The sequence below is a fragment of the Macaca fascicularis genome, chromosome 11 (genome assembly GCF_037993035.2).
Source record: "Macaca fascicularis isolate 582-1 chromosome 11, T2T-MFA8v1.1".
NCBI classification, from domain to species: Eukaryota; Metazoa; Chordata; class Mammalia; order Primates; family Cercopithecidae; genus Macaca; species Macaca fascicularis.
In genome coordinates this window covers 63,143,857-63,170,747 of record NC_088385.1, presented here as the reverse complement: position 1 = coordinate 63,170,747, position 26,891 = coordinate 63,143,857, and the positions used below count along the sequence as shown (strand labels likewise).

Below are 26,891 nucleotides of genomic sequence, written 5' to 3'. Positions count from 1 at the left end.
GGGCAGGATTAAAAACAGCAACAACAACAATAACAATAAAAGTAATTCAGGTCATGAAGATACCAAAGCAAATGAGATGTTTGGACTGTTTTTTTCCTCTGGCTTATTTCTCAAAATAGGAGGATCACCCACATCCTTTAAGAGTGAAGATGAGGTGTGTTCAGGGCAACCGAAGTTTCCAAGAGCTAAGACACTTTCTAGCTCTGGCCAGTCTTGGTGTCTCTTTGTCCCGAGCCTTTCTCCACTTTCCAACGTGAGCACTGCTTCCTTCCAGCAGGGCTGCTCTGATGTCCCCCCATGGTCCAGGCTGTGCTGCTCCTTTTCTGTGTCCTGCTGTCCCTGGTGTCTGCCTTTCCAAGAAGTACCCAGAACGAGACCCTGAGCCTCCAGCCATCTTTCACAAAGACTGGGCACCCATCAAACATGCTCTCCATTTTTTGGAGAACACGGAGAGCCAGATTCCTCTCCCAGATCCCAGGACCTGCCAGGATCTCTTACACACAGCCCCCTTCCTAGCCCCTGTCTGAGTACCTGTCCAACTTAGCTCTGAGGATGGCCCTGGAGGAGGTGGGCTGCCCAACTGAGGCCCATGTTCTGCAGCTTCAGATGGGAGGAAAGGATACCACTGAAACCCTCATCCATGAGAGTCAAAAAGTTCAATGGGGAGGAAGGCAATACCAACGTTAATTGTGAAGAATCTAGTGGTCCCTTCGGGAAGTGTGAATAAACCGAGCACCCAGCTGCCCATCCTGGGAAATGTATGGATGGTGGCAAATATACCCACTGGGGTGGCTGGCTTACCAGTTAGCTCAGATGGTGATTGAATTTGCTGAGAAACCATCTCCCATGATGCTTGGTGCCACAGTTCAAAGCTTTTGGTGTCAACATCACCGAGAACTGCAGGTATGAGTGTTGGGAGCGTATTGAAGAATCAGGCAAAAAGTTGAAGAAGCTGTCAAGTTAAGATCATTTAAATGTCCATGGACAGTGACAATCTAATCTATCAAATGTTCCACAGCTATTCTGAAGTGCTTTGTGAGGAAAATGATCCAGGAATTGATCCTGGCTCACTTCAGCTATTCAAAATGCCACATAGGTAACGAGTCTCCTTTCCCAGGACTGTATTCAAGGACGGGACACAATAAGTAGTTAGAAATGTTGGAGACCACTTCGGACAGATGAATGCTCTTTATTTCATCCCTTCGCTTAAACACACATGTGACCAGTGTTAGCCTTGCCCTTCTCCACTTAGTAGGTGTCAGCCCCTATTTTTTTTTTTTTTTAAGATGGAGTCTCACTCTGTAGCCCAGGCTGGAGTGCATCCTGGCCCACTGCAACCTCCACCTCCCGGGTTCAAGCGATTCTCCTGCCTCAGCCTCCCAAGTAGCTAGGACTACAGGCACCCACCACCACGCCTGGGTATTTTTTTTTTTTCCGATATTTTTAGTAGAGACAGGCTTTCACCATATTGGCCAGACTGGTCTTCAACTCGTGACCTTGTGATCCGCCCACCTGGGCCTCCCAAAGTGCTGGGATTACAGGCGTGAGACACCATGCCCAGTCGCTAATTTAATTTTTAAAATGAAGAGAAATGAGAGTATCACAAACATCTCATCTTTCCTAATTCTGAATTTCCCTGGCTCCTATCATGAGCTTACTGTATGTGGCACGGACATACAGGAAATGCCAAAGAACAGGACTGTGGGTATAGATGTTGAGTGTGTGACAAGGGCACAAGGTTTGAGCAGCCAGTATAAATGGGCAAATATTTGCAGAGATTACATCCTTCACTGATCATAGGGGAAAGCAAATATCTCCTTTCCTCACGGGACAGAGAACTAGGCAGAACAGGATCGGGGAGCAACCAAAACTCACTTCTCAATGACTGGACTGTGTGGTAATCTGGGGTCCCTATATATGGGTGGAAATAAAACAGAATCCCTGGTGACCTGTAAATGAGGGAAACCAAGTGGGAGCAATTGGGGTGCATTTCCTATTTCCTAGGCCTTTACCTAAAAAGAACAGAAGCTTGGGGCTAGGTGCAGTGGCTCACACCTGGAAGCCTATCACTTTGGGAGGCGGAGGTGGGAGGATCACTTGAGCCCAAAGTTCAGAATCAGGCTGGGCAACATGGCAAAACTACATCTCTACAAAAATTTTAAAAATTACCTGGGCATGGTGTCATGCACCTGTAGTCCCAGCTGCTTGGGAGGCTGACGCAGGAGGATCCCTTGAGCCCAGGGGTTCAAGGCAGCAGTGATTTGTGATCCCATCACTGCACTCCAGTCTGGGCAACAGAGCAAGACCCCGTCTCTAAAAAGAAAGTACAAAAGCTTGTAGGTAGGTGATGTATGAGGTGTCCCCCTAAGTGAGCTGTGGGCTCACCATAGCCCTTAGGGAAATGGTTTGTATGTTTTGGATTTCTCCCCTTTCTAGGGTACTCTGCTCCAGACATGTGTGGCCTCAGACTCATCATGATACCAGTTGAGCTGCTACTTTGCTACGTCTTGCTGCACCCTGTGGATGCCACTTCATCTGGAAAGCAGACAAATGTCTTGATGCACCTTCCCTTGTCCTTGGAATCCCAGACACCCTCCTCAGACCCCTTGTCCTGCCAATTTCTGCACCCAAAGTCACTGCCTGGTTTCAGCCACATGGCCCCTCTACCCAAGTTCTTGGTAAGCCTGGCTCTAAGGAATGCCCTGGAGGAAGCTGGTTGCCAGGCTGATGTTTGGGCTCTACAGCTACAGCTCTACCGCCAGGGTGGTGTGAATGCTACACAGGTCCTCATCCAGCATCTTCAAGGGCTCCAGACAGGAAGAAGCACAGAGAGGAACGTGTCAGTGGAAGCCCTGGCCTCTGCTCTGCAGCTGTTAGCCAGGGAGCAGCAAAGCACAGGAAGGGTCCGGCGCTCCCTCCCCACAGAGGACTGTGAGAATGAGAAGGAGCAAGGTATGCACAATGTCATCCAGCTGCTGCCAGGAGTGGGAACCTTCTACAACCTGGGCACAGCTTTGTATTATGCTACTCAAAACTGCCTGGGCAAGGCCAGGGAACGAGGCCGAGATGGGGCCATAGATCTGGGATATGACCTTCTGATGACCATGGCCGGGATGTCAGGGGGACCTATGGGTCTAGCGATCAGTGCTGCACTTAAACCTGCATTAAGGTCTGGGGTTCAGCAGTTGATCCAGTATTACCAAGATCGGAAAGACGCAAACATCTCTCAGCCAGAGACCACCAAGGAGGGTTTAAGGGCCATCTCAGATGTGAGTGACTTGGAAGAAACAACTACCCTGGCTTCTTTCATATCAGAAGTAGTAAGTTCAGCTCCCTACTGGGGGTGGGCCATAATCAAGAGCTATGACTTAGATCCTGGGGCTGGGAGTCTTGGGATATAAAAGAAGGTAGTAACCACAGAACTAATAAATCTAATATCCTGACAAGCTGTATACATGTCTTCAAAATTTTAAACTCCGATTTATTCAGGAGTAAGGCTGTACAGTAAAACGTAGGAACGTAAATGTTTGGGGGTTGAAGTCAGAGGGTTTGGTTTTGAATCTAGGCTCCACTTGTTAGAGCCTCCGTGATCACTGACTGGTAACTTCTTTCTTGAACTAAGATCAGTTTTTAAATTTCTAAAGGAGAGAATGATTTTAACTTCAATGAGTTGCCCTGTAAATTTTAAATGACACAATTAATCTAAAGTGCTTATCACAGTACTCTCAATAAATAGCTATTAGCCAGGTGCAGTGGCTCATGCCTGTAATCCCAGCACTGTGGGAGGCCGAGGCAGGAGGATCACCTGAGGTCAGGAGTTCAAGACCAGCCTGGGCAACATGGCGAAACTCCGTCTCTACAATAAACACAAAAAATTATCCTGGCGGAGTTATGCACGCTTGTAGTCCCAGCTACCTGGGAGGCTGAGGCGGGAGAATAACCTGAGCCCGGGTGGTCGAGGCTGCAGTGAGCCGAGGTCGCGCCACTGCACTCCAGCCTGGGTGATAAGAGCGAGACCACGTCTCAAAAAAAAAAAAAAAAAAAATACTGTTTTCATTACCTCAGCCCTCCTCTTCCTATCCCAAGGCGTCGAAATTCCGGTCCCACCCCTTCCCATGGAGCCCTTGGCGTCTACAGGCTCCTCAAGCTAGTTTCGGTTCCGTGGCTCACGAGCGGGTTCTCGAAAATCAGCTGTTTCAGTCTTGGGCCAGTCCACTAATTAGACTCCTCCCCTCGTAGAAAGTGCCTACTTGAACTTCTCCACCAATCGCTGGAGCTGCAGGTGTGGTTTCGGCTCAGCTTGTCCCGCCCCGCGGGGGGGTGTAGTTGCGGCGGCGCCAGTGAGTTCGCAGTCTGGGAAGGGCTTGACTGAGTGGCAGCCAGTGTCGGGGTGGCGACTGGGAATGGGGCCGCTCCGGACTTCCGCTGCCAACTACGAGGGGGCGGGTCCGAGGGTGTAGGCCGAAGTTGTAGGCGGGGCCTGAGGCTCTAGTACCCGAACTCCTTCTACGGACGGGAAGTCGCGACCAGAGCCAGTGGAGGGCGCGGAGACTGCAACCCTAATCAGGTACGGGCCCTGAGAGGGTGTGCTGAGGTAGGGGTGGGGGTGAGAGTGAGAGTTCCTCCCAGGGAAGGGCGACTGGCCCCAGGAGTTACGCCCTGGAGGGGGCAGCTTCTGTCCCCAGGTTGAAAGAGGAGCTGTCTGTCGCCTGCTCGGTTCTCGATCTTCTCCTGTCCAGCCTATCTCCCCAACCCCAATGCCCCTCCCCGAAAACTGCCCTGCAGCTTCCGAGACCCGGAATCTGGCATTGTTGGTTCGGTATCTGACGTTACTCTGCTCTGCATTATTTTTTATCTTCACCTAAAAACGATGTTCAAAGATAGATAAATCTAAAAACAAAGATAGATAAATCTATCGTCTTTATTTGTTTTGTTTAAAAGTATAAGCTACTGAAAGATGAAACATTGCCTAAGGTCACACACAAAATTCAGTTCATTTCAGAAAAGCTTCTTGAGTGCAAAATATGTGCTTAAGAGTGAGAGATAATGAGAAAAAATTGTTTTAGCTCTTAACCTCAGTGTTTGCAATCCATTCGGGGAGACCAGGTTTTTTGTTTTGTTTTCATATTTGAATCTTTGCTGACTTGCTCCTTTAATATCAGACACTTAAATCCTCAAGAATTGGGACCTCATTATTATTATTATTATTATTATTATTATTATTTTAAAGATGGAATCTCAGTATGTTGCCCAGGCTCGGTTTCAAACTCCTGACTGAGCTCAAGCCATCCTCCCGTCTTGTGGGCCTCACAAAGTGCTGGGATTACAGGCATGAGCCACCATGCCTGGCCACCTAATCATTTTTTTAACTTATATTTTTTTGTATCATAAAAGCAATACAGACACATAGTTTTAAAAATCAAGCACTACTAAAAGGGTTAAAATGAAAATAGCCCCTGCCCAATCCCTCCCTTCCCTTGTTCCTGCTGGAGGTAGAAGGGCAGCTGATGTTATTCATGTTAGTAGAAGACTATACCACCCCAAGCATTTCTTTTTACTTTGTAATAAAATCATGTGACCTTTTTAGACCACTAATGTGCATGAATTCTGTTTTGTTAGGCTCAGGCTGCAACAAGCTTAAGTTTCAGTTTCCTAAATAGACACCAGATGGCAGCGAGCAGGGAACAGTGGGGAGAAGGATGCAAGGCACAGCCTGCTTGGTGACAGGCAAAAGCCAATTCATTGTTGTTGTTTTGATTCAGAGACTGCACTCTGCCTCCCAGGCTGGATGTGATCTCCACTTACTGTAACCCCTGCCTCCTGGGTACAGGCCATTCTCCTGCCTCAGCCTTTTGAGTAGCTGGGATTACAGGTGCCCACCAACATGCCTGGCTAATTTTTTTGTATTTTTAGTAGAGATAGGATTTCACATTGGCCAGGCTGGTCTTGAACTCCTGACCTCAAGTGATCCTCCCGCCTCTTCCAAAGTGCTGGAATTACAGGCATGAGCCACTGTGCCCTGCCAAAACAAAAAAAACAAAAAAAATTTAAGTGAAGTTTCAGGATCTCACAAAGTTGATAACTTATATTCAAGATTCACAGGTCATAAACGTGTCATATTCTTAGGGACTGAGCAACCCGTTGCATAGCATTTAGATGTCTTCTAGCATGGAGCTCCTCCTTCCTATATGGAGGGCAGTTTATAGGGTGTACTTACCTAACCTCCAAAAAGATTTAGCTCCTAAAAAAGCTTCAGGTGGCCGGGCATGGTGGCTCACACCTCTAATCCCCGCACTTTGGGAGGCCAAGGTGGGCAGATCACCTGAGGTCAGAAGTTCCAGACCAGCCTGGATGACATGGTGAAACCCCATCTCTACTAAAAATACAAAAATTAGCAGGGCATGGTGGTGGGCGACTGTAGTCCCAGCTAGTCAGGAGGCTGAGCCAGGAGAATCCCTTCAACTCGGGAGGCAGAGTTTGCAGTGAGCCGAGATCATGTCACTGCACTCCAGCCTGGGTGACAGAGCAAGACTCCATCTCAAAAAAAAAAAAAAGCTTCAGGGTCAGCAGGGATCATGCTGTAATAAATACTTAACATCAACACTGATCTTTAAATGCTTATATTTGTTTAGCATAAACAAATATAAACAACAAACACATAAATGCAAAATAAATGAATTAGAGAGATAGATGAAATAAGATAGTGGAAACAGTAGTTTGTTAAAGCTGGATGGTGATCCTTGTACTAGTCACTCTGCTTTAGTGTGTGTTTGAAAATTACCATTAGGCTGGTTATGGTGGCTCATGCCTGTAATCCCAGCATTTTGGAAGGCTGAAGCAGGCAGATCACTTGAGCTCAGGAGTTTGAGATCTGCCTGGGCAACATGGCAAAATCCTATCTCTACAAAAAATTAGCTGGCGTGATAGCACACTCCTGTAGTCCCAGCTCCTTGAGGGGCTGAGGCAGAGAATCGCTTGAACCTGAGAGATCAAAGCTGAGCCACGATCATGCCACTGCACTCCAGCCTGGGTGACCAAGTGAGACCCTGTCTTAAAAAAAAAAAAAGAAAAGAAAATTCCCATTAAAGCACAAAGGCCCACTTACTGAAGCTATTAAAATACAGGTTGGGGCCGGCTGGGTGCGGTGGCTCACACCTGTAATCCCAGCACTTTGGAAGGCTGAGGTGGGCAGATCACGAGGTCTGGAGATCAAGACCATCCTGGCTAACACGGTGAAACCCTGTCTCTACTAAAAATACAAAAAAAATTAGCCAGGCATGGTGGCGGGCGCATGTAGTCCCAGCTACTCGGGAGGCTGAGGCAGGAGAATGGCATGAACCCAGGAGGCGGAGCTTGCAGTGAGCCAAGATCGCGCCACTGCACTCCAGCCTGGGTGACAGAGCGAGACTGCATCTCAAAAAAAACAAAAAAAAAAAATACAGGTTGGGGCCACAGTGGCTCATGCTTGTAGTCCTAGCACTTTCAGAGTCCGAGGTGATTGGATCACCTGAGGTCAGGAGTTTGAGACCAGCGTGGCCAACATGGCAAAACCCCATCTCTACTAAAAAAAATACAAAAATTGGCCGGGCATGGTGGTGGGCGCCTGTAATCCCAGCTACTCAGGAAGCTGAAGCAGAAGAATCGCTTGAACCAGGGGGATGGAGGTTGCAGTGAGCCAAGATCATGCCACTTCACTCCGGCCTGGCCAACAGAATGAGACTCCATCTAAAAATATATATATATATATACAGATTAGGCATTTCTAATCTGAAAAATTGGGCTCCACAGTTTTCCAGTGAGCATTTCCTTTGAGCATCATATGGGTGCTCAAAAAGTTAGATTTTGGACCATTTCAGATTGCAGAGTTTTGGATTAGGGATGCTCAACTGGTAAGTAATGCAGATATTCCAAAATCTGGACAAATCTGAAATCCAAAATGCTTGGAATAGCAGATACTCAACCAGTAGCACTCCCTGGAAGAATATGCACCAAACTGATAGCAGTGGTTACTTCTGGAGAGGAGGGGAAAGAACCAAGATTAGGAGTAGGATCAACATAGACTTTAATGTTTTCAATATTTTTATTACTTGTATAATTTAAACATTTTAAATTAGTAATAATGAACAATCATGAAACTATGGATGATTTAGTCCAGCAAAATATCCAGTTGGGAACCCTCATCTTTCTGATGCAGAGCCCAAATGGCACAGTGGGAAATGCTGCAGAATCTTGACAGCCCCTTTCAGGACCAGCTGCACCAGCTTTACTCATGCAGTCTCCTGCCTGTGGACATTCGACAGTACTTGGCTGTCTGGATTGAAGACCAGAACTGGTGAGGCCTTCAGGAAGTTGGGGGAATGAGAAAGGTGGTGCCTTACTTCTGGGCCCCCAGGATCCTGGAATCATTAATGGCGGGAGGGGGTTGGAAAGCCTCAGGATTACAGTAAGACTGCAGAGACACTAATCCTTCTTATTCCTGGTTCCCAGGCAGGAAGCTGTACTCGGGAATGATGATTCCAAGGCTACCATGCTATTCTTCCACTTCTTGCATCAGCTGAACTATGAGTGTGGCCGTTGCAGCCAGGACCCAGACTCGTTGTTGCTGAAGCACAATTTGCGGAAATTCTGCCGGGACATTCAGGTACTTGGAAGGGTTGAGAGCAATGAGGTAGCACTGGGAGCTGAGTATAGAGGAGTAGGATTTGGAGAATGGAATAGTACCTGGAGGTGCAAAGGGAGACAGGGACAAATCTGGGGAAAGAAGGACAGAGTCTGGACTTGGGGAATTACTAGCAGAGAGGAGGGCTGCATATACATGACACTGTTGGGAGGATGCTATGGTGAAAAGAAAAAGGGCTAGGAACCCCGAAGGAAGAAGAAATACTGTGGACATTGGTGGGGAAGGTCTAGGATGATAGGTCATTGAGAGTGGTTGAATTGGATCAATACTTTCTGTTTTCCTATTCTAGGCCTTTTCCCAGGGCCCTACCCAATTGGCTGAGATGATCTTTAACCTCCTTCTGGAAGAAAAAAGAATTTTGATCCAGGCTCAGAGGGCTCAACCGGTGAGGACAATTCAGTGGTATTGTTGGAAGCTTCTGAAATAGAGACGAACCATGGAAAGCACTCAGGGAGTTGTCTCACAACAGCATCCCCCCCAACATCCTGTGGTATGATTTCAGGCCTGAACTTAAGGCATGAAAGGCCAGAGTTAAAACATGCTCAGAGCCTCTTTTTTCAGGAGCAAGGAGAGCCAGCTCTTGTAACACCTGTGGAGAGCCAGCAACATGAGATCGAATCCCGAATCCTGGATTTAAGGGCTATGATGGAGGTTAGTAGATGTGGTAGGAGTTAGGGTGGGCAGCATTCAGTCTAATACCTCCCTGAAAAGCAGCCTAATTGGGGTCCTCTCCCCTCTGCAGAAGCTGGTAAAATCCATCAGCCAACTGAAAGACCAGCAGGATGTCTTCTCCTTCCGATACAAGATCCAGGCCAAAGGTAGGAAGCACATTGAGGGGCTGGAGAAAGATAAGTGCCTGCTGAGAAGCCAGAGCTGGAAGTGAACAGGAGAAAGCTCCAATGAGCAGTAGTCACTGTCAGACACACCCCACTGACTACAGTCCTGCTGCCATGCAAAGCTGGAAGTGCCAGGGTGTTTTGTGGAGGTTGAGCTGGAGGTGTAGCTGGGAGACAGTAAATGTTGAGGAAATGCATGGAAAACTAACAGTGTTTTATTTGAGGGGGTGTCTGGTCCAAGCATGACCATTCAGAATTTGCCTGAGGGTCCACAGGTGCCTGTGCTTTGGTTTCCCTTTCTTCCTCCACAAAATTCCTCCTTCCTGAATCCAACTGAGACCCCAGTCAGGAAGGAGAGGAAAGAACCCCTGGACTGACTCCTGTTCCCACCATCCAGGGAAGACACCTTCTCTGGACTCCCATCAGGCCAAAGAGCAGCAGATTCTGCAGGAAACTCTCAATGAACTGGACAAAAGGAGAAAGGTGGGAGGCAGAGGACAGAACGTGTGGGCAACAGGGACCTGGAAAAATGAGGGATGTGGGGACCCTGGTCCTCTAGCACTGGCTTCTTTGTTTCTTCATCCCCAGTTGGGTAGTGGAGGGTGAAAGAGAGAGATGCTCAAAACTCACATTATCTCTTTCCTAGGAGGTGCTGGATGCCTCCAAAGCACTGCTAGGCCGATTAACTACCCTAATCGAGCTACTACTGCCAAAGTTGGAAGAGTGGAAAGCCCAGCAGCAAAAAGCCTGCATTAGAGCTCCCATTGACCACGGGTTGGAACAGCTGGAGAAATGGTGAGAGGTACCACCCCAACCCTTGTCCTCGCCATGCACTGTGATTTGTAAGTTGCAGTGCCCTGCATATAGCAAGATATACTGTTCTCTATTGGTCTCTGCACCCCAGAATGAGCCCTGCTCCCTGCTGACTGCAGCTCTATTCTACTCCTCATCCTCACCACCCGGGGAGCCCAGAGCCCAGTCTCCTTCAGGGAAAGGAATGAATTAACCCACAATCTGATTTTTTCTTCCTTTTTAATCACCCAGAAATATATATCTATATATGTATATAGATATATATTTTACTGCAATGAATACAATGACAAGAAAGGAAGGAAGGAAGGAGGAAGAGAAAATTACCTATTATCTAACTTATTAAACAAAAATGGAATCATATTGTTCATACTATTTTGAAACCTATGAGTTTTTTTAAACTTAACAGTATTTTTTATACATATGTGTGTGTGTATATATATAATTTTTTTTTGAGACGGAGTCTCACTCTGTCACCCAGGCTGGAGTGCAGTGGCACGATCTCGGCTCACTGCAAGCTCTGCCTCCCGGGTTCACGCCATTCTCCTGCCTCAGCCTCCCGGGTAGCTGATACTACAGGTGCCCGCCACCATGCTTGGCTAATTTTTTGTATTTTTAGTAGAGACGGAGTTTCACCGTGTTAGCCAGGATGGTCTCGGTCGCCTGACCTCGTGATCCGCCTGCCTCGGCCTCCTAAAGTGCTGGGATTACAGACGTGAGCCACTGTGCCTGGCTTTAAAAATTTATTATAATTTAGAGTTTTAAAAATATACCAGGCCAGTCATGGTGGCTCATGCCTGTTATCCTAGTGCTTTGGAAGCCTGAGGCAGGAGAATCACTTCAGGCTTGGGGTTTGAGATCAGCCCGGGAAACATAACAAGACCCCATCTCTACAAAAAAAAAAATTTTTTTTTTTTTTAATTAGGCATGTCCAGACGCAGTGGCTCATGCATGTAATCCCAGCACTGTGGAAGGCCAAGGTGGGCAGATCCCTTGAGGTGAGGATTTCAAGACCAGCCTGGCCAATGTGGTGAAACCCTATCTCTACTAAAATACAAAAATTTGCCGGGTGTGGTGGCTCATGCCTATATTCCTAGCTACTCGGGAGGCTAAGGCAGGAAAATCGCTTGAACTCGGGAGGCAGAGCTCAGCCGCAGTAGCGCCACTGCACTCCAGGCTGGGTGACAGAGCGAGACTCCGTCTCAAAAAAAAAAAAAAGAAATTAGGCATGGTGGCACACGCCTGTAGTCTCCAGCTACTCAGGAGGCTGAGGTGGGAAGACTGCTTGAGCCCAGGTGTTCGAGGCTGCAGTGAGCCATGATTATACCACTGCAGTCCAGCCTGGACAACAGAACGAGACCCTGTCTCTAAAAGTATATATGTACACATACCATAATACCCAGCTACTGAGGAGGCTGAGGCAGAAAGAGTGCTTGAAGCCGGGCACGGTGGCTCAAGCCTGTAATCCCAGCACTTTGGGAGGCTGAGACGGGTGGATCACAAGGTCAGGAGATCGAGACCATCCTGGCTAACACGGTGAAACCCCGTCTCTACTAAAAAATACAAAAAACTAGCCGGGTGAGGTGGTGGGCGCCTGTGGTCCCAGCTACTCCGGAGGCTGAGGCAGGAGAATGGCGTAAACCCGGGAGGCGGAGCTTGCAGTGAGCTGAGATCCGGCCACTGCACTCCAGCCTGGGCGACAGAGCCAGACTCAGTCTCAAAAAAAAAAAAGAAAGAGTGCTTGAGTCCAGGAGTTTGAGGTCAGCCTGACCAATATAGCAAGACTCTCACCTCTTTAAAAAAAAAAAAAGTAGATAAAAAAATACCACAATTGCTCAGGTAGATTGAAAAACAGGCATATAGTACTTATAGTACAGGACCAGCATGCATGCGTGCATTTATTGATTGATTGATTGACTGATTGAGACAGGGTCTGTCTCCATCTCCCAGGCCAGAGTGCTTGGCCTTAAGTGATCTGCCCACCTTTGCCTCCCAAAGTGCTGAGATTACAGGTGTGAACCACCATGTCAGCTGGGGAGGCTTTTTAAAAGATAGTTCCAGGTGTTACAGCTCTTTTAGAATTTGTCTAGCAGGCTTTCAAGTTTTTGCCAGAAACCACCTCCACCCCCACCCTCACCCCCACCAAAAAAAAAAAGATAGTTGCAAATGTTTCCCAGAATAGTTGTCCTGATCGGATCTGTTTTCTCATGTGTAGTGTTTGGTTGTTTTCCTGTCACCACATTGCTGATTATTATCATTTTTAATTATAGAAACAGTAAAGTACAGTAGTTAAAAATGTGAGTTGGGGCTGGGTGCAGTGGCTCACGCTTGTAATCCCAGCACTTTGGGAGGCTGAGGCGGGTGGATCACCTGAGGTCAGGAGTTCGAGACCAGCCTGGCCAACATGGCAAAACCCCGTCTCTACTAAAAAAAATATATATATATAAATTAGCCGGGCGTGGTGGTACACACCTGTAATCCCAGCTACTCAGGAGGCCGAGGCAAGAGAATCTCTTGAATCCAGGAGGTGGAGGTTGCAGTGAGCCAAGATCACGCCATTGCACTCCAGCCTGGGCAACAAGAGTGAGACTCTGTCTCAAAAAAAAAAAAAGTGTGAGTTGTACAATGGGACTGCCTGGGATCACATACAAGCTTCATCCCTTACTAGTTGTATGACCTTGAGCAAGTCACTTAACCTTTCTGTGCCTCAGTTTTATCATCTGTAATGTGGGGATAATAATAGTACCTGCCTCAGAGGTTGTTTTGAGGATTGAATGTGTTAATATGTGGAAAGGGCTTAATATAAGTTGTACATAGCATATGAAAGCTGTTATGTTAAATCTGTTAGCAGTTTTATATGTGAAAATAGCTTCGATTTTCATTTCTTAGATTATGAATCATGTTGAATAATCCTTTATACGCTTCCTGGATTCTTCTCCCCCCACCCCCAAGTCAGTTTCTGACTCTTCACATATTTATGGAGAGGTCTTGGAACCTGGATGGGGGAATCCAGGAAACTCATGGATTCCTTCTTCCTGAATTTTATCACCCAGGTTCACAGCTGGAGCAAAGCTGTTGTTTCACCTGAGGCAGCTGCTGAAGGAGCTGAAGGGACTGAGTTGCCTGGTTAGCTATCAGGATGACCCTCTGATCAAAGGGGTGGACCTACGCAACGCCCAGGTCACAGAGTTGCTACAGCGTCTGCTCGACAGGTCTAGAGGCCAGGCAGGAACCCTGGGGGAAAGAAGGAACAAGGGAAGCCATTCTTACAGATACTGAGCTATATATTCTTTCCACACCTCTCTCTCCTCAGAGCTTTTGTGGTAGAAACCCAGCCCTGCATGCCCCAAACTCCCCATCGACCCCTCATCCTCAAGACTGGGAGCAAGTTCACCGTCCGAACAAGGTTGGCATTCCAGAACTCATTCCTGCTTGCTTTTTCCAACCCTGCCACTTTGTATTTTCTGGCTTTACAGCTCTTCCCACTCTTGGCTTTTTCTTCTCTCTTTCCTCTCAGTCTCCCTACCTCTTATAATCCCTCTTCTCTTTCTCAAACATCTGGCCTATCCAGAAGGTTGAGGTTGACCACTTTCCCCATCCCCTTCCTTCCCACAGGCTGCTGGTGAGACTCCAGGAAGGCAATGAGTCACTGACTGTGGAAGTCTCCATTGACAGGTAAATTGGAGCAGGTGAAGGGTGGCCAGGACATGGGCTGCTGGGGTGGAGGAGATACTCATTCTTCACAACAGGGTCTAGGGCTATCTTCTTCCTCCTTCCGTTCCTATCTCATAGAAATTATAATTCATTTCTTTTGTTGAACACTTACTTTGTGACATGCAGCATGTCAGGTACTCATTTAATTGTCACACCAACCCCATGAATTAACTATTACCGGTGCACCGTACAAACAAAGATACAGGCTTAGAGAGACTGATTACATCTCTTCTCAAGACCACGTAGCTAGTGAGCTCAAGTCAGGTTTGAACCCAGGTCTATCTGATCCCAAAGACCAAACTCCTAACTTCCATACTCTTTTGCCCGATGATTTTTTTTTAATTTATTTCTTTTCAGGAATCCTCCTCAATTACAAGGGTAGGTGCTTGACAAGGACACTGCAAACATCTGTACACTGCACGACCTGCAGAACCACATTCGGCATCCCTGGTGGCACAAACAAGGAGGAGGGGGATTTGGGATATGGACAAAGGGAGATGGCGAGATCTGAAATGAAGTGGAACTTCTGTTTTTTTTTTCTGCTGAGTTTTTAGAGTAATTCCGTTCCTTATCTCCATGTATCTTCTTCCTCCTGGAACAGCTTCCGGAAGTTCAACATTCTGACTTCAAACCAGAAAACTTTGACCCCCGAGAAGGGGCAGAGTCAGGGTTTGATTTGGGACTTTGGTTACCTGGTAAGAATAGTTTGTGACCTATGCTTTTATTACTATTTTTATTTTTTTTTGAGATAGAGTCTCACTCTGTCCCCCAAGCTGGAGTGCAGTGGTGCGATCTTGGCTCACTGCAACCTCCGCCTTCCAGGTTCAAGCGGTTCTCCTGTCTCAGCCTCCTGAGTAGCCGAGACTACAGGCACACGCCACCATGCCTGGCTAATTTTTGTATTTTTAGTAGAGACAGGGTTTCACCATATAGGTCAGGCTGGTCTCAAACTCCTAACCTCAGGTGATCCACCCGCCTCAGCGTCCCCAAGTGCTGGGATCACAGGCATGCGCCACCACACCTGGCCTGCTTTTAGTCCAAAGGAACAGGGGTTGGGGGAAGTTCCCAGGGCTTGAGGGGTCTTGAAGCCAAACAGGAGTTCCAGGGACCCTAGGGTGCCCACTCTGGCATTTTCTCTCCTTCCCCTCAATTCACAGACTCTGGTGGAACAACGTTCAGGTGGTTCAGGAAAGGGCAGCAATAAGGTGAGGCCAGTACAGAGGACTCGGGGGCAGGGGGAACTTGCCAAAGGGCCTTCTGATGACTATGTCTTTGGCTGTCCCAGGGGCCACTAGGTGTGACAGAGGAACTGCACATCATCAGCTTCACGGTCAAATATACCTACCAGGGTCTGAAGCAGGAGCTGAAAGTGAGTGAAAATGGAGGGCAAGGAGAGAGAAAGCAGCTTTGGAAGAAGGCATAAGGAGGGGATAAAGAAGAAAGAAGAAAGGCTTCTTTGGAAGAAGCCTCTTGGGGTGGATTAGCACTCCTTTCCTCTAACAAATACCTGCAGCTAGAAACATCACATCCCTCTGTGTGACTCCTGTCTTCTCCCCAGACGGACACCCTCCCTGTGGTGATTATTTCCAACATGAACCAGCTCTCAATTGCCTGGGCTTCAGTTCTCTGGTTCAATTTGCTCAGCCCAAACCTTCAGGTAGGGAGTGGGGCCGACAGGTCAAGTGGGGAGAGGAGGGGTGTGGAAGCTTGGTGTGATAGGCTTCTTCTGAGCCAGCCTGCACTCCTCCCACCCCTGCAGAACCAGCAGTTCTTCTCCAACCCCCTCAAAGCCCCCTGGAGCTTGCTGGGCCCAGCTCTCAGTTGGCAGTTCTCCTCCTATGTTGGCCGAGGCCTCAACTCAGACCAGCTGAGCATGCTGAGAAACAAGCTGTTTGGTACAGATTTCCTTTTCTCTCAACCTTTCCCCAGCCTTAGTCTTTCCTGTCCCTCTGTCCTATCTATCCCAGGACCCCTGGCTTCCCTCATCATCTGTCTGTGGCTATCTGTCCCACAGGGCAAAACTGTAGAACTGAGGATCCATTATTGTCCTGGGCTGACTTCACTAAGGTAACTCCCTGAATTCCTGTGGAGCTAGATCTAGCCCACATTCCAAATACTGGCCTTCCCATGTCCCTCCTTCCCTACACCAGGGGCAACTCCTCAGCTCTTGCTACCTTTCCATTCCTCCTGCAGCGAGAGAGCCCTCCTGGCAAGCTACCATTCTGGACATGGCTGGACAAAATTCTGGAGTTGGTACATGACCACCTGAAGGATCTCTGGAATGATGGGTAAGGCCTTGGTCCACCTTGTCTCCTGGGCTTGTGCTTTCTGGGCTTGAGAGTGGAGTCTGTGCGCCCTCATGTGGCAAGCAGGGAGAGAGAGCAAAGACAGGCGTGAGGCCATGTCTCCTCACATTTGTTAACAATGATAGCCATAGACAGTGTTTGTGAAGCATCTCCTGCATTCCAGAGCCTGATGCGCGCTCTTCATTAATTCTCTCATCTCATCCTTATGACTATGCTGAGTGGTGGGTTTTGCCATCTTCATTTCAAGTGAGGAAACTAAGTTTCAGAGAAGTTAAAGAACTTACCCAAGGGACAGAGTTGATATTCAAACCCAGGCCTATGTGACCCCAAGCTCATGCTCTTTTCACCACACTGCCTACCAATTTGTGTAGCATTTGGCTTTTAAAAGTGCTATTCATGCCGGGCGCGGTGGCTCACGCCTGTAATCCCAACACTTTGGGAGGACGAGGCAGGCGGATCATGAGGTCAGGAGATCGAGACCATCCTGGTGAACACAGTGAAACCCTGTCTCTACTAAAAATACAAAAAATTAGCCAGGCGTGGTGGCGGGTGCCTGTAGTCCCAGCTACTAGGGAGGCTGAGGCAGGAGAATGGCGTGAACCCAGGAGGCGGAGCTTGCAGTGAGCCGAGATCGCACCACTGCACTCCAGCCTGGGCGACAGAGCGAGACTGTCTCAAAAAAAAAAAAAAAAAAAAAGTGCTATTCATGACCAGGCGCGATGGCTCACGCCTGTAATCCCAGCACTTTGGGAGGCCGAGGTGGATCACCTGAGGTCAGGAGTTTGAGAGCAGCCTGGCCTGTAACATAGTGAAACCCCATCTCTACTAAAAATACAAAAATTAGCTGGGCATGGTGGCGCGTGCCTATAATCCCAGCTACTCAGGAGGCTGAGGCAGGAGAATCGCTTGAACCCAGGAGAGAAGGTTGCAGTGAGCCGAGATCGTGCCATTGCACTCCAGCCTGGGTGACAGAGCGAGACTCCATCTCAAAACAAAACAAAACAAAAAAAGTGCTATTCATGGCTGGGCGCAGTGGCTCACACCTGTAATCCCAGCACTTTGGGAGGCTAAGGCAGGCAGATCACCTGAGGTCAGGAGTTCAGAACCAGCCGGGCCAACATGGTGAAACCCCATCTCTACTAAAAATAAAAAAAATTAGCCAGGAATGTTGGCAGGCCTGTAATCCCAGCTACTCAAGAGGCTGAGGCAGGAGAATCGCTTGAACCCGGGAGGTGGAGGTTGCAGTGAGCCAAGATCATGCCATTGCACTGTAGCCTGGACAACAAGAGCAAAACTTGGCCTCAAAAAAAAAAGAAAAAAAAATGCTATTCATGGCTGGGCACAGTAGCTCATGCCTGTAATCCTAGCATTTTGGGAGGTTGAGGCAGATGGATCACTTGAGCCCAGGAGTTCAAAACCACCCTGAACCACATGGTGAAACCCCGTCTCTACAAAAAATACAGAAGTTAGCCAGGCATGGTGGTGTGCACCTGTGGTCCCAGCTACTCTGGAGGCTGAGAGGTGGGAAGATTGCTTGAGCCCAGTAGGTCGAGGCATGGAGGCAGCAGTGAGCTGTATCATGCCACTGTTCTCCAGCCTGGTGACAGAATGACACCCTCTTTCCCAAAAAAAAAAGAGTGCTGTTCATCTGTGTGATCTCACTGAATCTTCGTACCTCTTCAAACCCTCGGAAGGTCGCTGTTGTCAGCAAAGTGAAGTGACTTGTAAAAGATAAAAAAGCTAAGTGGCAGAGCTTGGTCCAAAACCTGGGTTCCAAACCTAGGCTATTTCTCCATACAAGGGGAGCAGGGAGGCAGGGGCCTGGTGGGGCAGGGGGTTGGGGGACGGCTCACAGCTGCTCTTTGTGCTCCAGACGCATCATGGGCTTTGTGAGTCGGAGCCAGGAGCGCCGGCTGCTGAAGAAAACCATCTCTGGCACCTTTCTACTGCGCTTCAGTGAATCGTCAGAAGGGGGCATTACCTGCTCCTGGGTGGAGCACCAGGATGATGGTCAGCTGCTGTGCCCTGCCATTCCCACAGCCTCTCCTTTCTGCCTGGCTCCCCTCTTGCCCCTCTGCCTGCCCTTGGCTTCCCTGGCTCTGTCCTGCATCCCTCAACCGGTTTGGGACTGGGGAGCCAGAGCAGGGAGCTCCAAGGCCCAGCCTCTTCCCTCAAGCCTGCCTGTTATTGCATTCACTCTCCAGACAAGGTGCTCATCTACTCTGTGCAACCGTACACCAAGGAGGTGCTGCAGTCACTCCCGCTGACTGAAATCATCCGCCATTACCAGTTGCTCACTGAGGAGAATATACCTGAGAACCCACTGCGCTTCCTCTATCCCCGAATCCCCCGGGATGAAGCTTTTGGGTGCTACTACCAGGAGAAAGGTGGGAATTGTTGACATACTTCATTGCTAGATTGCAGAGATCTTCAGACATCCATAGATCCCACTCCTTCCTTTCAAGCATGGGAAGACTGATATCTAGAGGAGTTAAGGGATTTGTCCATGGGATACTGCTGGTTCCTATGGGGATGAGACTGCCAGGACCGTCTGAGGGGAACCTCAGGCTATGTGTCTGGCCCACTGATCTTCTCTGCTTCTTATATATGTTCCTCACAGTTAATCTCCAGGAACGGAGGAAATACCTGAAACACAGGCTCATTGTGGTCTCTAATAGGTGAGATATAAACTCTCCACCCATCCTCCCTAGTCCTTTTTGGCTGTGCTTCAGTGAATTGTCAAAAGGGGGCATTACCTGCTCCTGGGTGGAGCACCAGGACGATGGTCAGCTGCTCTGCCCTGCCATTCCCACAGTCTCTCCTTTCTGCCTTCTCCTAACGTGCCCCTATTCCAGTCTCCCCAGCCTTCCCTCCCTCCTAGCCCACTCTAGTTTTTTCCAGTTCTAGTCTCTCCTATCTCATATTTTTCTGCTGCCATCCTTAGGTTGTCTCCACAGGGGTTTCTGGGTAATAATGATCATAATGACTGGTGTTAATGGGCACCTACTTGATGCCAAGCATGGAGCTTTTTTTTTTCCCCCAGACAGGGTTTCGCTCTGTCGCCCAGGCTGGAGTGCAGTGGTGTGATCATGGCTCACTGCAGCCTCGACCTCCTGAGCTCAAGCAATACAGGCATGCATCACCAAACTCAGCTAATTTTTTGTGTGTTTTTTGTAGAGATGGGGTCTTACCATGTTGCCCAGGCTGGTCTTGAACTCCTGGACTCAAGCAATCCACCCGCCTTGGCCTCCCAAAGTGCTAGGATTATAGGCATGAGCCACCACGCCCCGCCTATATATATATTTTTTGAGACAGGGTCTCTGTCACCCAGGCTGGAGTGCAGTGGTGCAATCATGACTCACTGCAGCCTTGACGGAGGGGTTGAAGTGATGCTCCTGCCTCAGCCTCCCAAGTAGCTGAGACTACAAGCACACGCCACCACACTCAGCTAATTTTTAAAATTTTTTGTAGGGATAGGGTATCACTATGTTGCCCAGGCTAGTCTTCAACTCCTGGCCTCAAGCAGTGTCCTGCCTTGGCCTCCCAAAGTGCTGGGATTATAGGAATGAGCCCTGGCACTTGGCTGGGGATAGTTTTTTTTTTTTTTTGAGACAGAGTCTCGCCCTCATTGCCCAGGCTGGAGTGCAATGGCGCAGTCTCAGCTCATTGCAACCTCTGCCTCCCAGGCTCAAGCAATTCTCCTGCCTCAGCTTCCTGAGTAGCTGGGATTACAGGCGAGCGCCACCCATGCCTGGTTAATTTTTATTTTTTTTGAGACAGAGTCTCGCCCTGTTGCCCAGGCTGGAGTGCAGTGGCATGATCTCAGCTCGCTGCAACTTCCACCTCCCAGGTTCAAGTGATTCTCCTGCCTTAGCCTCCCAAGTAGCTGGGACTACAGGCACGCACCACCACCACGCCTGGCTGATTTTTGTATTTTTAGTAGAGACAGGGTTTCACCATATTGGCCAGGCTGCTCTCAAACTCCTGAACTCGTGATCCGCCCACCTTGGTCTCCCAAAGTGCTGGGATTACAGGCGTGAGCCACTGTACCCGGCCTAACTTTTGTATTTTTAGTAGAGATGGGGTTTCACCAAATTGGCCAGGCTGGTCTTGAGCTTCTGGCCTCAAGTGATCTGCTCGCCTCAGCCTCCCAAAGTGCTTAGATTACAGGTGTGAGCCACCGTGCCTGGCCTGAAAGTTTATTTTGTGCCAGGCACTAGGCTAAATGGTTTATGTTTATTTTCTCATTTTATTGAATCTACAAAATAGTCCTTTGAAGTAAACACTGTTACTGTTTTCAGCTAAGGAACTGGATTTAGAGTAGTCAAGTTTTGTACCTAAGGTACATGGCTAATAAATGATACAGGTCTGTTAGATTCCATAGCCCTGCTTTCAACCACCCTACTGCCTCTCAAGAATTACTAGGTATTGTTCTCATTTATAGATGATAAATCTGAGGCTCAGAAAAGTTAGGATACTTGCCTAAGTTCCCCCAGCTAGTAAATGCCAGGATTCAAACTCCAGGAGGCCTGATTCCGAACTCCATGATCTTTAGCCCTCTGCTCTTCTGCCTTCTTAGACTAGCTGCTTCTTGTTCTACCATTCCTTCTTTCATTTAAACCACTGAGCCCTGCCCCTTTGTCTGTCTTTGGGTATCCAGACAGGTGGATGAACTACAACAACCGCTGGAGCTTAAGCTAGAGCCAGAGCTGGAGTCGTTAGAGCTGGAACTAGGGCTGGCGCCAGAGCCAGAGCTCAGCCTCGACTTAGAGCCACTGCTGAAGGCAGGGCTGGATCTGGGGCCAGAGCTAGAGTCTGTGCTGGAGTCCACTCTGGAGCCTGTAATGGAGCCCACACTATGCATGGTATCACAAACAGTGCCAGAGCCAGACCGAGGACCTGTGTCACAGCCAGTGCCAGAGCCAGATTTGCCCTGTGATCTGAGACATTTGAACACTGAGCCAATGGAAAGTAAGTGATGAAATAGAGCTATGGAAGACAGCACACATTCCCTTTCCTACCCCTTCTCCCTCTCCCATTACAGAAAAAACTGAGCTCCAAGCTCCTCATTGGAGAGAGGTCCATTCTGTGATTCCTTTTTTTTTTTTTTTGGAATTACACATGCCTTCCCCCACCTCCCTGCTCTTTGATCCCACAAGTTCCCCCTCAGGCTCTTCCCAGGCCTTTCCTGCCATCCTCCCTCCCTTTCCTTGCTGGGTTGGGAATTCCTAACTAAGATCAGGGCCTCACTTTTCTCTCTGGGTTACCTAGTCTTCAGAAACTGTGTAAAGATTGAAGAAATCATGCCGAATGGTGACCCACTGTTGGCTGGCCAGAACACCGTGGATGAGGCTTACGTCTCCCGCCCCAGCCACTTCTACACTGATGGACCTTTGATGCCTTCTGACTTCTAGGAACCACATTTCCTTTGTTCTTTTCATATCTCTTGCCCTTCCTACTCCTCATAGCATGATGTTGTTCTCCAAGGATGGGAATCAGGCATGTGTCCCTTCCAAGCTATGTTAACTGTTCAAACTCAGGCCTGTGTGACTCCATTGGAGTGAGAGGTGAAAGCATAACATGGGCACAGAAGGGACAACAATGAATCAGAACAGATGCTAAGCCATAGGTCTAAATAGGCTCCTGAAGGCTGCCTGCTGTGCTGGGAGGTATAGGGGTCCTGGAGGCAGGCCAGGGCAGTTGACAGGTACTTGGAGGGCTCAGGGCAGTGGCTTCTTTTCAGTATGGAAGGATTTCAACATTTTAATAGCTGGTTAGGCTAAACTGGTACACACTGGCATTGGCCCTTGGTGGGGAGCACAGACAGGCTAGGACTCCATTTCTTTCTTCCATTCCTTCATGTCTAGGATAACTTCCTTTCTTCTTTCCTTCACTCCTGACTCAATCCCTGAATTTCTTCTTTTCCTGCAGGGGTTGAGAGCTTTCTGCCTTAGCCTACCATGTGAAACTCCACCCTGAAGAAGGGGATGGATAGAAGTAGACCTTTTTTTCTTACCAGTCTCCTCCCCTACTCTGCCCCTAAGCTGGCTGCACCCATTCCTCTCCCATAAAATGATCCTGCCGATCTAATGTGCCTGTGAAGCTTTGCACACTAGCTTATGCCACCTAGTCTCTACTTTCTCAATGCTTAGCAGACAGATCACTCCTGGAGGCTAGGGATAGTAGGATTGCTGGGAATTTAGCAATTGCTTTTTTTTTTTTTTTTGAAACAGGGTCTCACTCTGTTGCCTAGGCTAGAGTGCAGTGGTGCAGTCACAGCTCACCGCAGCCTCAACCTCCTGGGTTCAAGCAATCCTCCTACCTCAGCCTCCTGGGTAGCTGGGACCATGGTATGCACCACCATGCCCTATTTTTTTTTTTTCTTTTTTTAGAGACAGGGTCTTGCTACGTTGCCCAGGCTGGTCTTAAACTCCTGGGCTCGGCCGGGCGCGGTGGCTCAAGCCTGTAATCCCAGCACTTTGGGAGGCCGAGACGGGCGGATCACGAGGTCAGGAGATCGAGACCATCCTGGCTAACACGGTGAAACCCCGTCTCTACTAAAAAATACAAAAAACTAGCCGGGCGAGGTGGTGGGCGCCTGTAGTCCCAGCTACTCGGGAGGCTGAGGCAGGAGAATGGCCTGAACCCGGGAGGTGGAGCTTGCAGTGAGCTGAGATCCGGCCACTGCACTCCAGCCTGGGCGACAGAGCGAGACTCCGTCTCAAAAAAAAAAAAAAAAAAAAAAAAACTCCTGGGCTCAAGTGATCTTCACGCCTTGGCCTCCCAAAGTGCTGGGATTATAGGCATGAGCCACTGCGCTCGGCCAGGAATTTTTTTTTTTTTTTTTTTTTTGAGATGGAGTTTCTCTCATTGTCCAGGCTAGAGTACAATGGCGTGATCTCGGCTTACTGCAACCTCCGACTCCCGGGTTCAAGTGACTCTCCTGCCTCAGCCTCCCAATTAGCTGGGATTACAGATCTGCACCACCATGCCCAGCTAATTTTGTATTTTTAGTAGAGATGGGGTTTCTCCATGTTGGTCAGGCTGGTCTCGAACTCCCGACCTCAGGTGATCTGTCCACCTCGGCCTCCCAAAGTGCTGGGATTACAGGTGTGAGCCACCATGCCTGGCAGGAATTTCTTTTTATAGTATTGGATAAAGTTTGGTGTTTTTACAGAGGAGAAGCAATGGGTCTTAGCTCTTTCTCTGTTATGTTATAATCCCCCCCTTTTTTGTGCAATATGTTGTTTACCTGAAAGGAAGGTTTCTATTCCTTAGTTGTGGACCTGGACAAAGACCTAGTCTGTGGAACTTAAAACCCTGAAGGTCGGGCCGGGCGCGGTGGCTCAAGCCTGTAATCCCAGCACTTTGGGAGGCCGAGATGGGCGGATCACGAGTTCAGGAGATCGAGACCATCCTGGCTAACACGGTGAAACCCCGTCTCTACTAAAATACAAAAAAAAAATTAGCCGGGCGAGGTGGCGGGCGCCTGTACTCCCAGCTACTCGGGAGGCTGAGGCAGGAGAATGGCGTGAACCCGGGAGGCGGGGCTTGCAGTGAGCTGAGATCCGGCCACTGCACTCCAGCCTGGGCAACAGAGCTAGACTCCGTCTCAAAAAAAAAAAAAAAAAAAAAAAAAAAAAAAAAACCCTGAAGGTCTGTCATAGGACTCTGGACAATCTCACATCTTAGCTGTTCCCAGGGAACCCCAAGGTTCTAAGATGTCCTCCTGATGTAGCTTGAGATATAAATGAAAGGCCCTGCACAGGTGGCTGTTTCTTGTCTGTTATGTCAGAGGAACAGTCCTGTTCAGAAGGGGGCTCTTCTGAGCAGAAATGGCTAATAAACTTTGTGCTGATCTGGAAATGTCTCATCTCTGAACCTCTTTTATTTCTCTGCTCACAAAGGGATACCAACAAGCTGCACAGAAATAAAGTCAGAAAATTGTGACCTCTCTTCCATCCACCCCTTTATGTTCCTCTTGTCATATTTCTTCTTCCCTTTCTGTTTGGAGTAGCCCCTCCTGTCCCTTAGACTCTTCTAGGGGTGCTGGGAGGTATATATGCATTGTGGGGGGAGGGATGAGTAGTTATATAACTGTTTCATTGTCACTCAGCTGATTGTTGGCAAAGCCAAGACAGGAACCTGTCTGGATTTGTCTGACTTCAAAGCCCACAATTTTTGATGCTGTGACTATGGAAAAAAAAGGAAAGGAAATAATCACTAGCCACTTCCCTTCGTCTTTTCTTTTTTCAAAGAATTTCAGCTACCCTTGAGTTACCAAACTTCCAGAGGGACTCCAAGGCTGGGTGTGGTGGCTCATGCCTGTAATCCCAGAACTTTGGGAGGCTGAGGTGGGTGGATCACCTGAGGTCACGAGTTCAAGACCAGCCTGACCAACATGATGAAACCCTGTCTCTACTAAAAATACAAAAATTAGCCAGGCGTGGTGGTATGTGCCTGTAATCCCAGCTACTCGGGAGGCTGAGGCAAGAGAATCACTTGAACCTGGGAGGCGGAGGTTGCAGTGAGCCGAAATCACGCCACTACACTCCAGCCTGGGAGAGAGAATGAGACTCCATCTCAAAAAAAAGAAACAAAGGGACTCCAAATGTCCTTTGAGGGGAGAGTCCCATTGTTCCGGGATATTTACCTTCATTTCCTGGAATGCCCTTCCTGCTCAAAACTAAACTCTGACTTTTGATCCTACAGTGATCAGGACCCCTGTCTTTGGCCAGATACACCCTTGGCCAAGAAAGCAGGGAAGGAGACACTGGATCAGGGAGCAAGTGACCCTTAGGTATAACCCCACTTCCTAATCTGGTAATCCCATTCTGCTTGCTCAGCCATATAGGAATTAATACTAAAGAGATCCCAGTTATTCTCTACACCAGGGGGTCATGAGAAAATATCTCTCTCCATCATAGCCCTTCAGAATAGAAGAAAGGGATGCATATTGTAATCCCTTGGCCTTATTTTTCCATCAATTTCTCTTTCCCAATTGAGCCTAGAAATTAGACTCATATAGCCACAAAAATAAGTGTTTATTGAAAAAGGTACATAATTCAATATAAATACAATAAATAATCCTCCCCAAACTGCCCCCAGGAAGATAAATAATCCCCAAATTTCCCTTCCCATCTAATAAATACTCAACCTTATAAATCAGCATCACAAGTCAGTCAGTATTGGTAATTTTCAACATATGCAGGTCCCATTAATATTAATGGACTAATGAACCTGTTGGCTCACAGGTGCCTGGGGTGGTAGATTTATCTTGGCCTTGCTGGGCCATGGAGATCTGAGTGCCATCCTTGAGCTGCTGGCTTTAGGGGCTCAGGGTTGCTGCTCCATGGGCAAAGACCCGGGCAGCTACAGCCACAAAGGCCTGGAGGCTGCGAAGGATTTTGAAGCGGAGAAGGAGGCGCTGCCATGGCTGGCTGGGACTGGGGCTTGGAATCTGCTGAGTCTCCCAGTGGTGACCCTCAGGCTGAAAGGGCATAGGACACAGTCAGAGAAGACTCTAGACCCTTAACCCCCAATCCTCTGTCTCTGACACCTGCAAGCCCCCATCCTCCAGGCCCCTACTTAATACCTGCAGGAGTTGGCTGAGGCCCAGTAGGGAGGCATGAAGCTGGCCCACAGGGCTATCAGGCAGCAGAGAAGGCTCCCCTGTGAAAATATCCGATCCCAGTAGCTTCTCGTAAAAAATCAGACCCTGGCGAATCCTTTGCAAGCAGAACTAGGGAGAGAAGAAAGCAATGAAAGAGGACATCCTCTTCCTACTCCATTCACTGAAGACTCACCCAGTTTCTTACTATTTTCAGACACAACTTCTGGTTTACCATGGTACCCAGCCATGTTCTCAGTCCCCTCTCCTTCATCGCCCAGCCACATCCCAGTGGTACCTGACTGTTGTCCCTGAGTCCTTGGGGGTCACAGCCATCTCCACACTGGATATGGGGAACATCATTTGTAGTCTCTTCATCTCCCTCTTCTCTTAGATCCTGGAATGGAGGAAGGGGTGGAAAGAATGAAGAAGTAAGATAAGTACTTTTGAAGCCAACCTGACCCTCAGGCCCGACTCTCCCAGGAACCCTACTCTCTTGCCCTCTCTTACTCCCTGATGGCCTTCAACCCTCCAGTTTCCACTCAAGGCCACAGTCTTCTACCACAGCCTTGGAGAGCTTGGAGAGACTCCTGTTAGGCTCCAGGGGCTGCCACTCACCATGTGTCCCACTAGTGGATGTGCACTCCAGGCCAGTGTGCAGAGCTTCTGTGAAAGCTGCTGGCACTGAGCCCAGGCAGGGCTGCTGCCCCCAGGCACAGCCCTGCCCTGAGCTGTCCAGGACAGCAGCAACAGCAGCATTACAGCTCTGCTCCCCAGCATCTTTTTTGCCTTCTCAAATCTGGCTGGCTCTGTGCCTTGCACCAGTCCTTGTGGAATCTCTGCCCACTTCCACTTGCTTTGAGCCTGATTCTGTTCAGTGCGTCTCTGATTTGGTTCCCTCAGTTGTTCACCGACTTTGTAAGCTGCTTCCTGTT

General features: G+C 48.6%; 3 protein-coding genes and 1 non-coding gene across 12 annotated transcripts; 3 read left to right on the top strand and 1 right to left on the bottom strand.

The window, feature by feature from the left end:
* Window positions 1-1,782: 1,782 nt before the first annotated feature.
* Window positions 1,783-4,362, top strand: APOF (apolipoprotein F). 5 transcript variants are annotated; one of them, XM_065525190.1, is made up of 3 exons: window positions 1,783-1,897; window positions 2,437-3,320; window positions 4,240-4,362. In XM_065525190.1, exons 1-3 carry the CDS (start codon window positions 1,882-1,884, stop codon window positions 4,252-4,254), a joined length of 915 nt encoding a protein of 304 aa, XP_065381262.1. In that variant the 5' UTR covers window positions 1,783-1,881; the 3' UTR covers window positions 4,255-4,362. The 5 variants fall into 5 exon arrangements, with proteins under 5 accessions (XP_065381262.1, XP_045221388.2, XP_073863251.1 ...); XM_045365453.2 differs by lacking the exon at window positions 4,240-4,362 and having other exon boundaries at window positions 2,437-2,678; window positions 2,763-3,452; XM_074007150.1 differs by lacking the exon at window positions 4,240-4,362 and having other exon boundaries at window positions 1,783-2,340; window positions 2,437-2,678; window positions 2,763-3,452.
* Window positions 4,349-26,875, top strand: STAT2 (signal transducer and activator of transcription 2). 5 transcript variants are annotated; one of them, XR_012420346.1, is made up of 24 exons: window positions 4,349-4,567; window positions 8,195-8,332; window positions 8,488-8,641; window positions 8,970-9,065; window positions 9,242-9,331; window positions 9,423-9,498; window positions 9,914-9,999; window positions 10,163-10,311; window positions 13,380-13,538; window positions 13,640-13,732; window positions 13,942-14,001; window positions 14,398-14,418; window positions 14,642-14,735; window positions 15,198-15,245; window positions 15,326-15,409; window positions 15,599-15,697; window positions 15,800-15,935; window positions 16,055-16,107; window positions 16,234-16,328; window positions 17,983-18,356; window positions 18,551-18,733; window positions 18,967-19,024; window positions 21,007-21,317; window positions 21,618-22,736. XR_012420346.1 is itself a non-coding variant. In XM_005571233.5 (24 exons), the coding sequence occupies exons 2-24, from the start codon at window positions 8,202-8,204 to the stop codon at window positions 21,758-21,760; spliced, it is 2,556 nt and encodes an 851-aa protein (XP_005571290.2). In that variant the 5' UTR covers window positions 4,349-4,567; window positions 8,195-8,201; the 3' UTR covers window positions 21,761-22,736. The 5 variants fall into 5 exon arrangements, 3 of the variants coding, with proteins under 3 accessions (XP_005571290.2, XP_065381259.1, XP_073863241.1); XR_012420347.1 differs by having other exon boundaries at window positions 17,943-18,356; XM_005571233.5 differs by having other exon boundaries at window positions 18,220-18,356.
* On the top strand, window positions 12,386-12,449 carry LOC123567761 (U7 small nuclear RNA). Its single transcript, XR_006690864.1, has one exon. It is a non-coding gene; the product is annotated as a U7 small nuclear RNA (small nuclear RNA).
* IL23A (interleukin 23 subunit alpha) lies at window positions 25,374-26,891 on the bottom strand. Its single transcript, XM_045365451.3, has 4 exons — window positions 26,575-26,891; window positions 26,255-26,353; window positions 25,942-26,088; window positions 25,374-25,836 (listed from the first exon to the last, which is right to left on the bottom strand). The coding sequence occupies exons 1-4, from the start codon at window positions 26,734-26,736 to the stop codon at window positions 25,675-25,677; spliced, it is 570 nt and encodes a 189-aa protein (XP_045221386.1). The 5' UTR covers window positions 26,737-26,891; the 3' UTR covers window positions 25,374-25,674.

What these genes read in the sequence shown, in the direction of transcription:
- STAT2 (XM_005571233.5), top strand. Translation starts at nt 8,202, where the DNA reads ATGGCACAGTGGGAAATGCTGCAGAATCTTGACAGCCCCTTTCAGGAC. An exon ending in ATTTAAGGGCTATGATGGAG is followed by an intron (nt 9,332 to 9,422) that starts GTTAGTAGATGT and finishes TCCCCTCTGCAG; the next exon opens with AAGCTGGTAAAATCCATCAG. An exon ending in AAGTTCACCGTCCGAACAAG is followed by an intron (nt 13,733 to 13,941) that starts GTTGGCATTCCA and finishes TCCTTCCCACAG; the next exon opens with GCTGCTGGTGAGACTCCAGG.
- IL23A (XM_045365451.3), bottom strand. Translation starts at nt 26,736, where the DNA reads ATGCTGGGGAGCAGAGCTGTAATGCTGCTGTTGCTGCTGTCCTGGACA. An exon ending in ATCCACTAGTGGGACACATG is followed by an intron (nt 26,354 to 26,574) that starts GTGAGTGGCAGC and finishes CCTCCATTCCAG; the next exon opens with GATCTAAGAGAAGAGGGAGA. An exon ending in GCCTCAGCCAACTCCTGCAG is followed by an intron (nt 25,837 to 25,941) that starts GTATTAAGTAGG and finishes ATGCCCTTTCAG; the next exon opens with CCTGAGGGTCACCACTGGGA.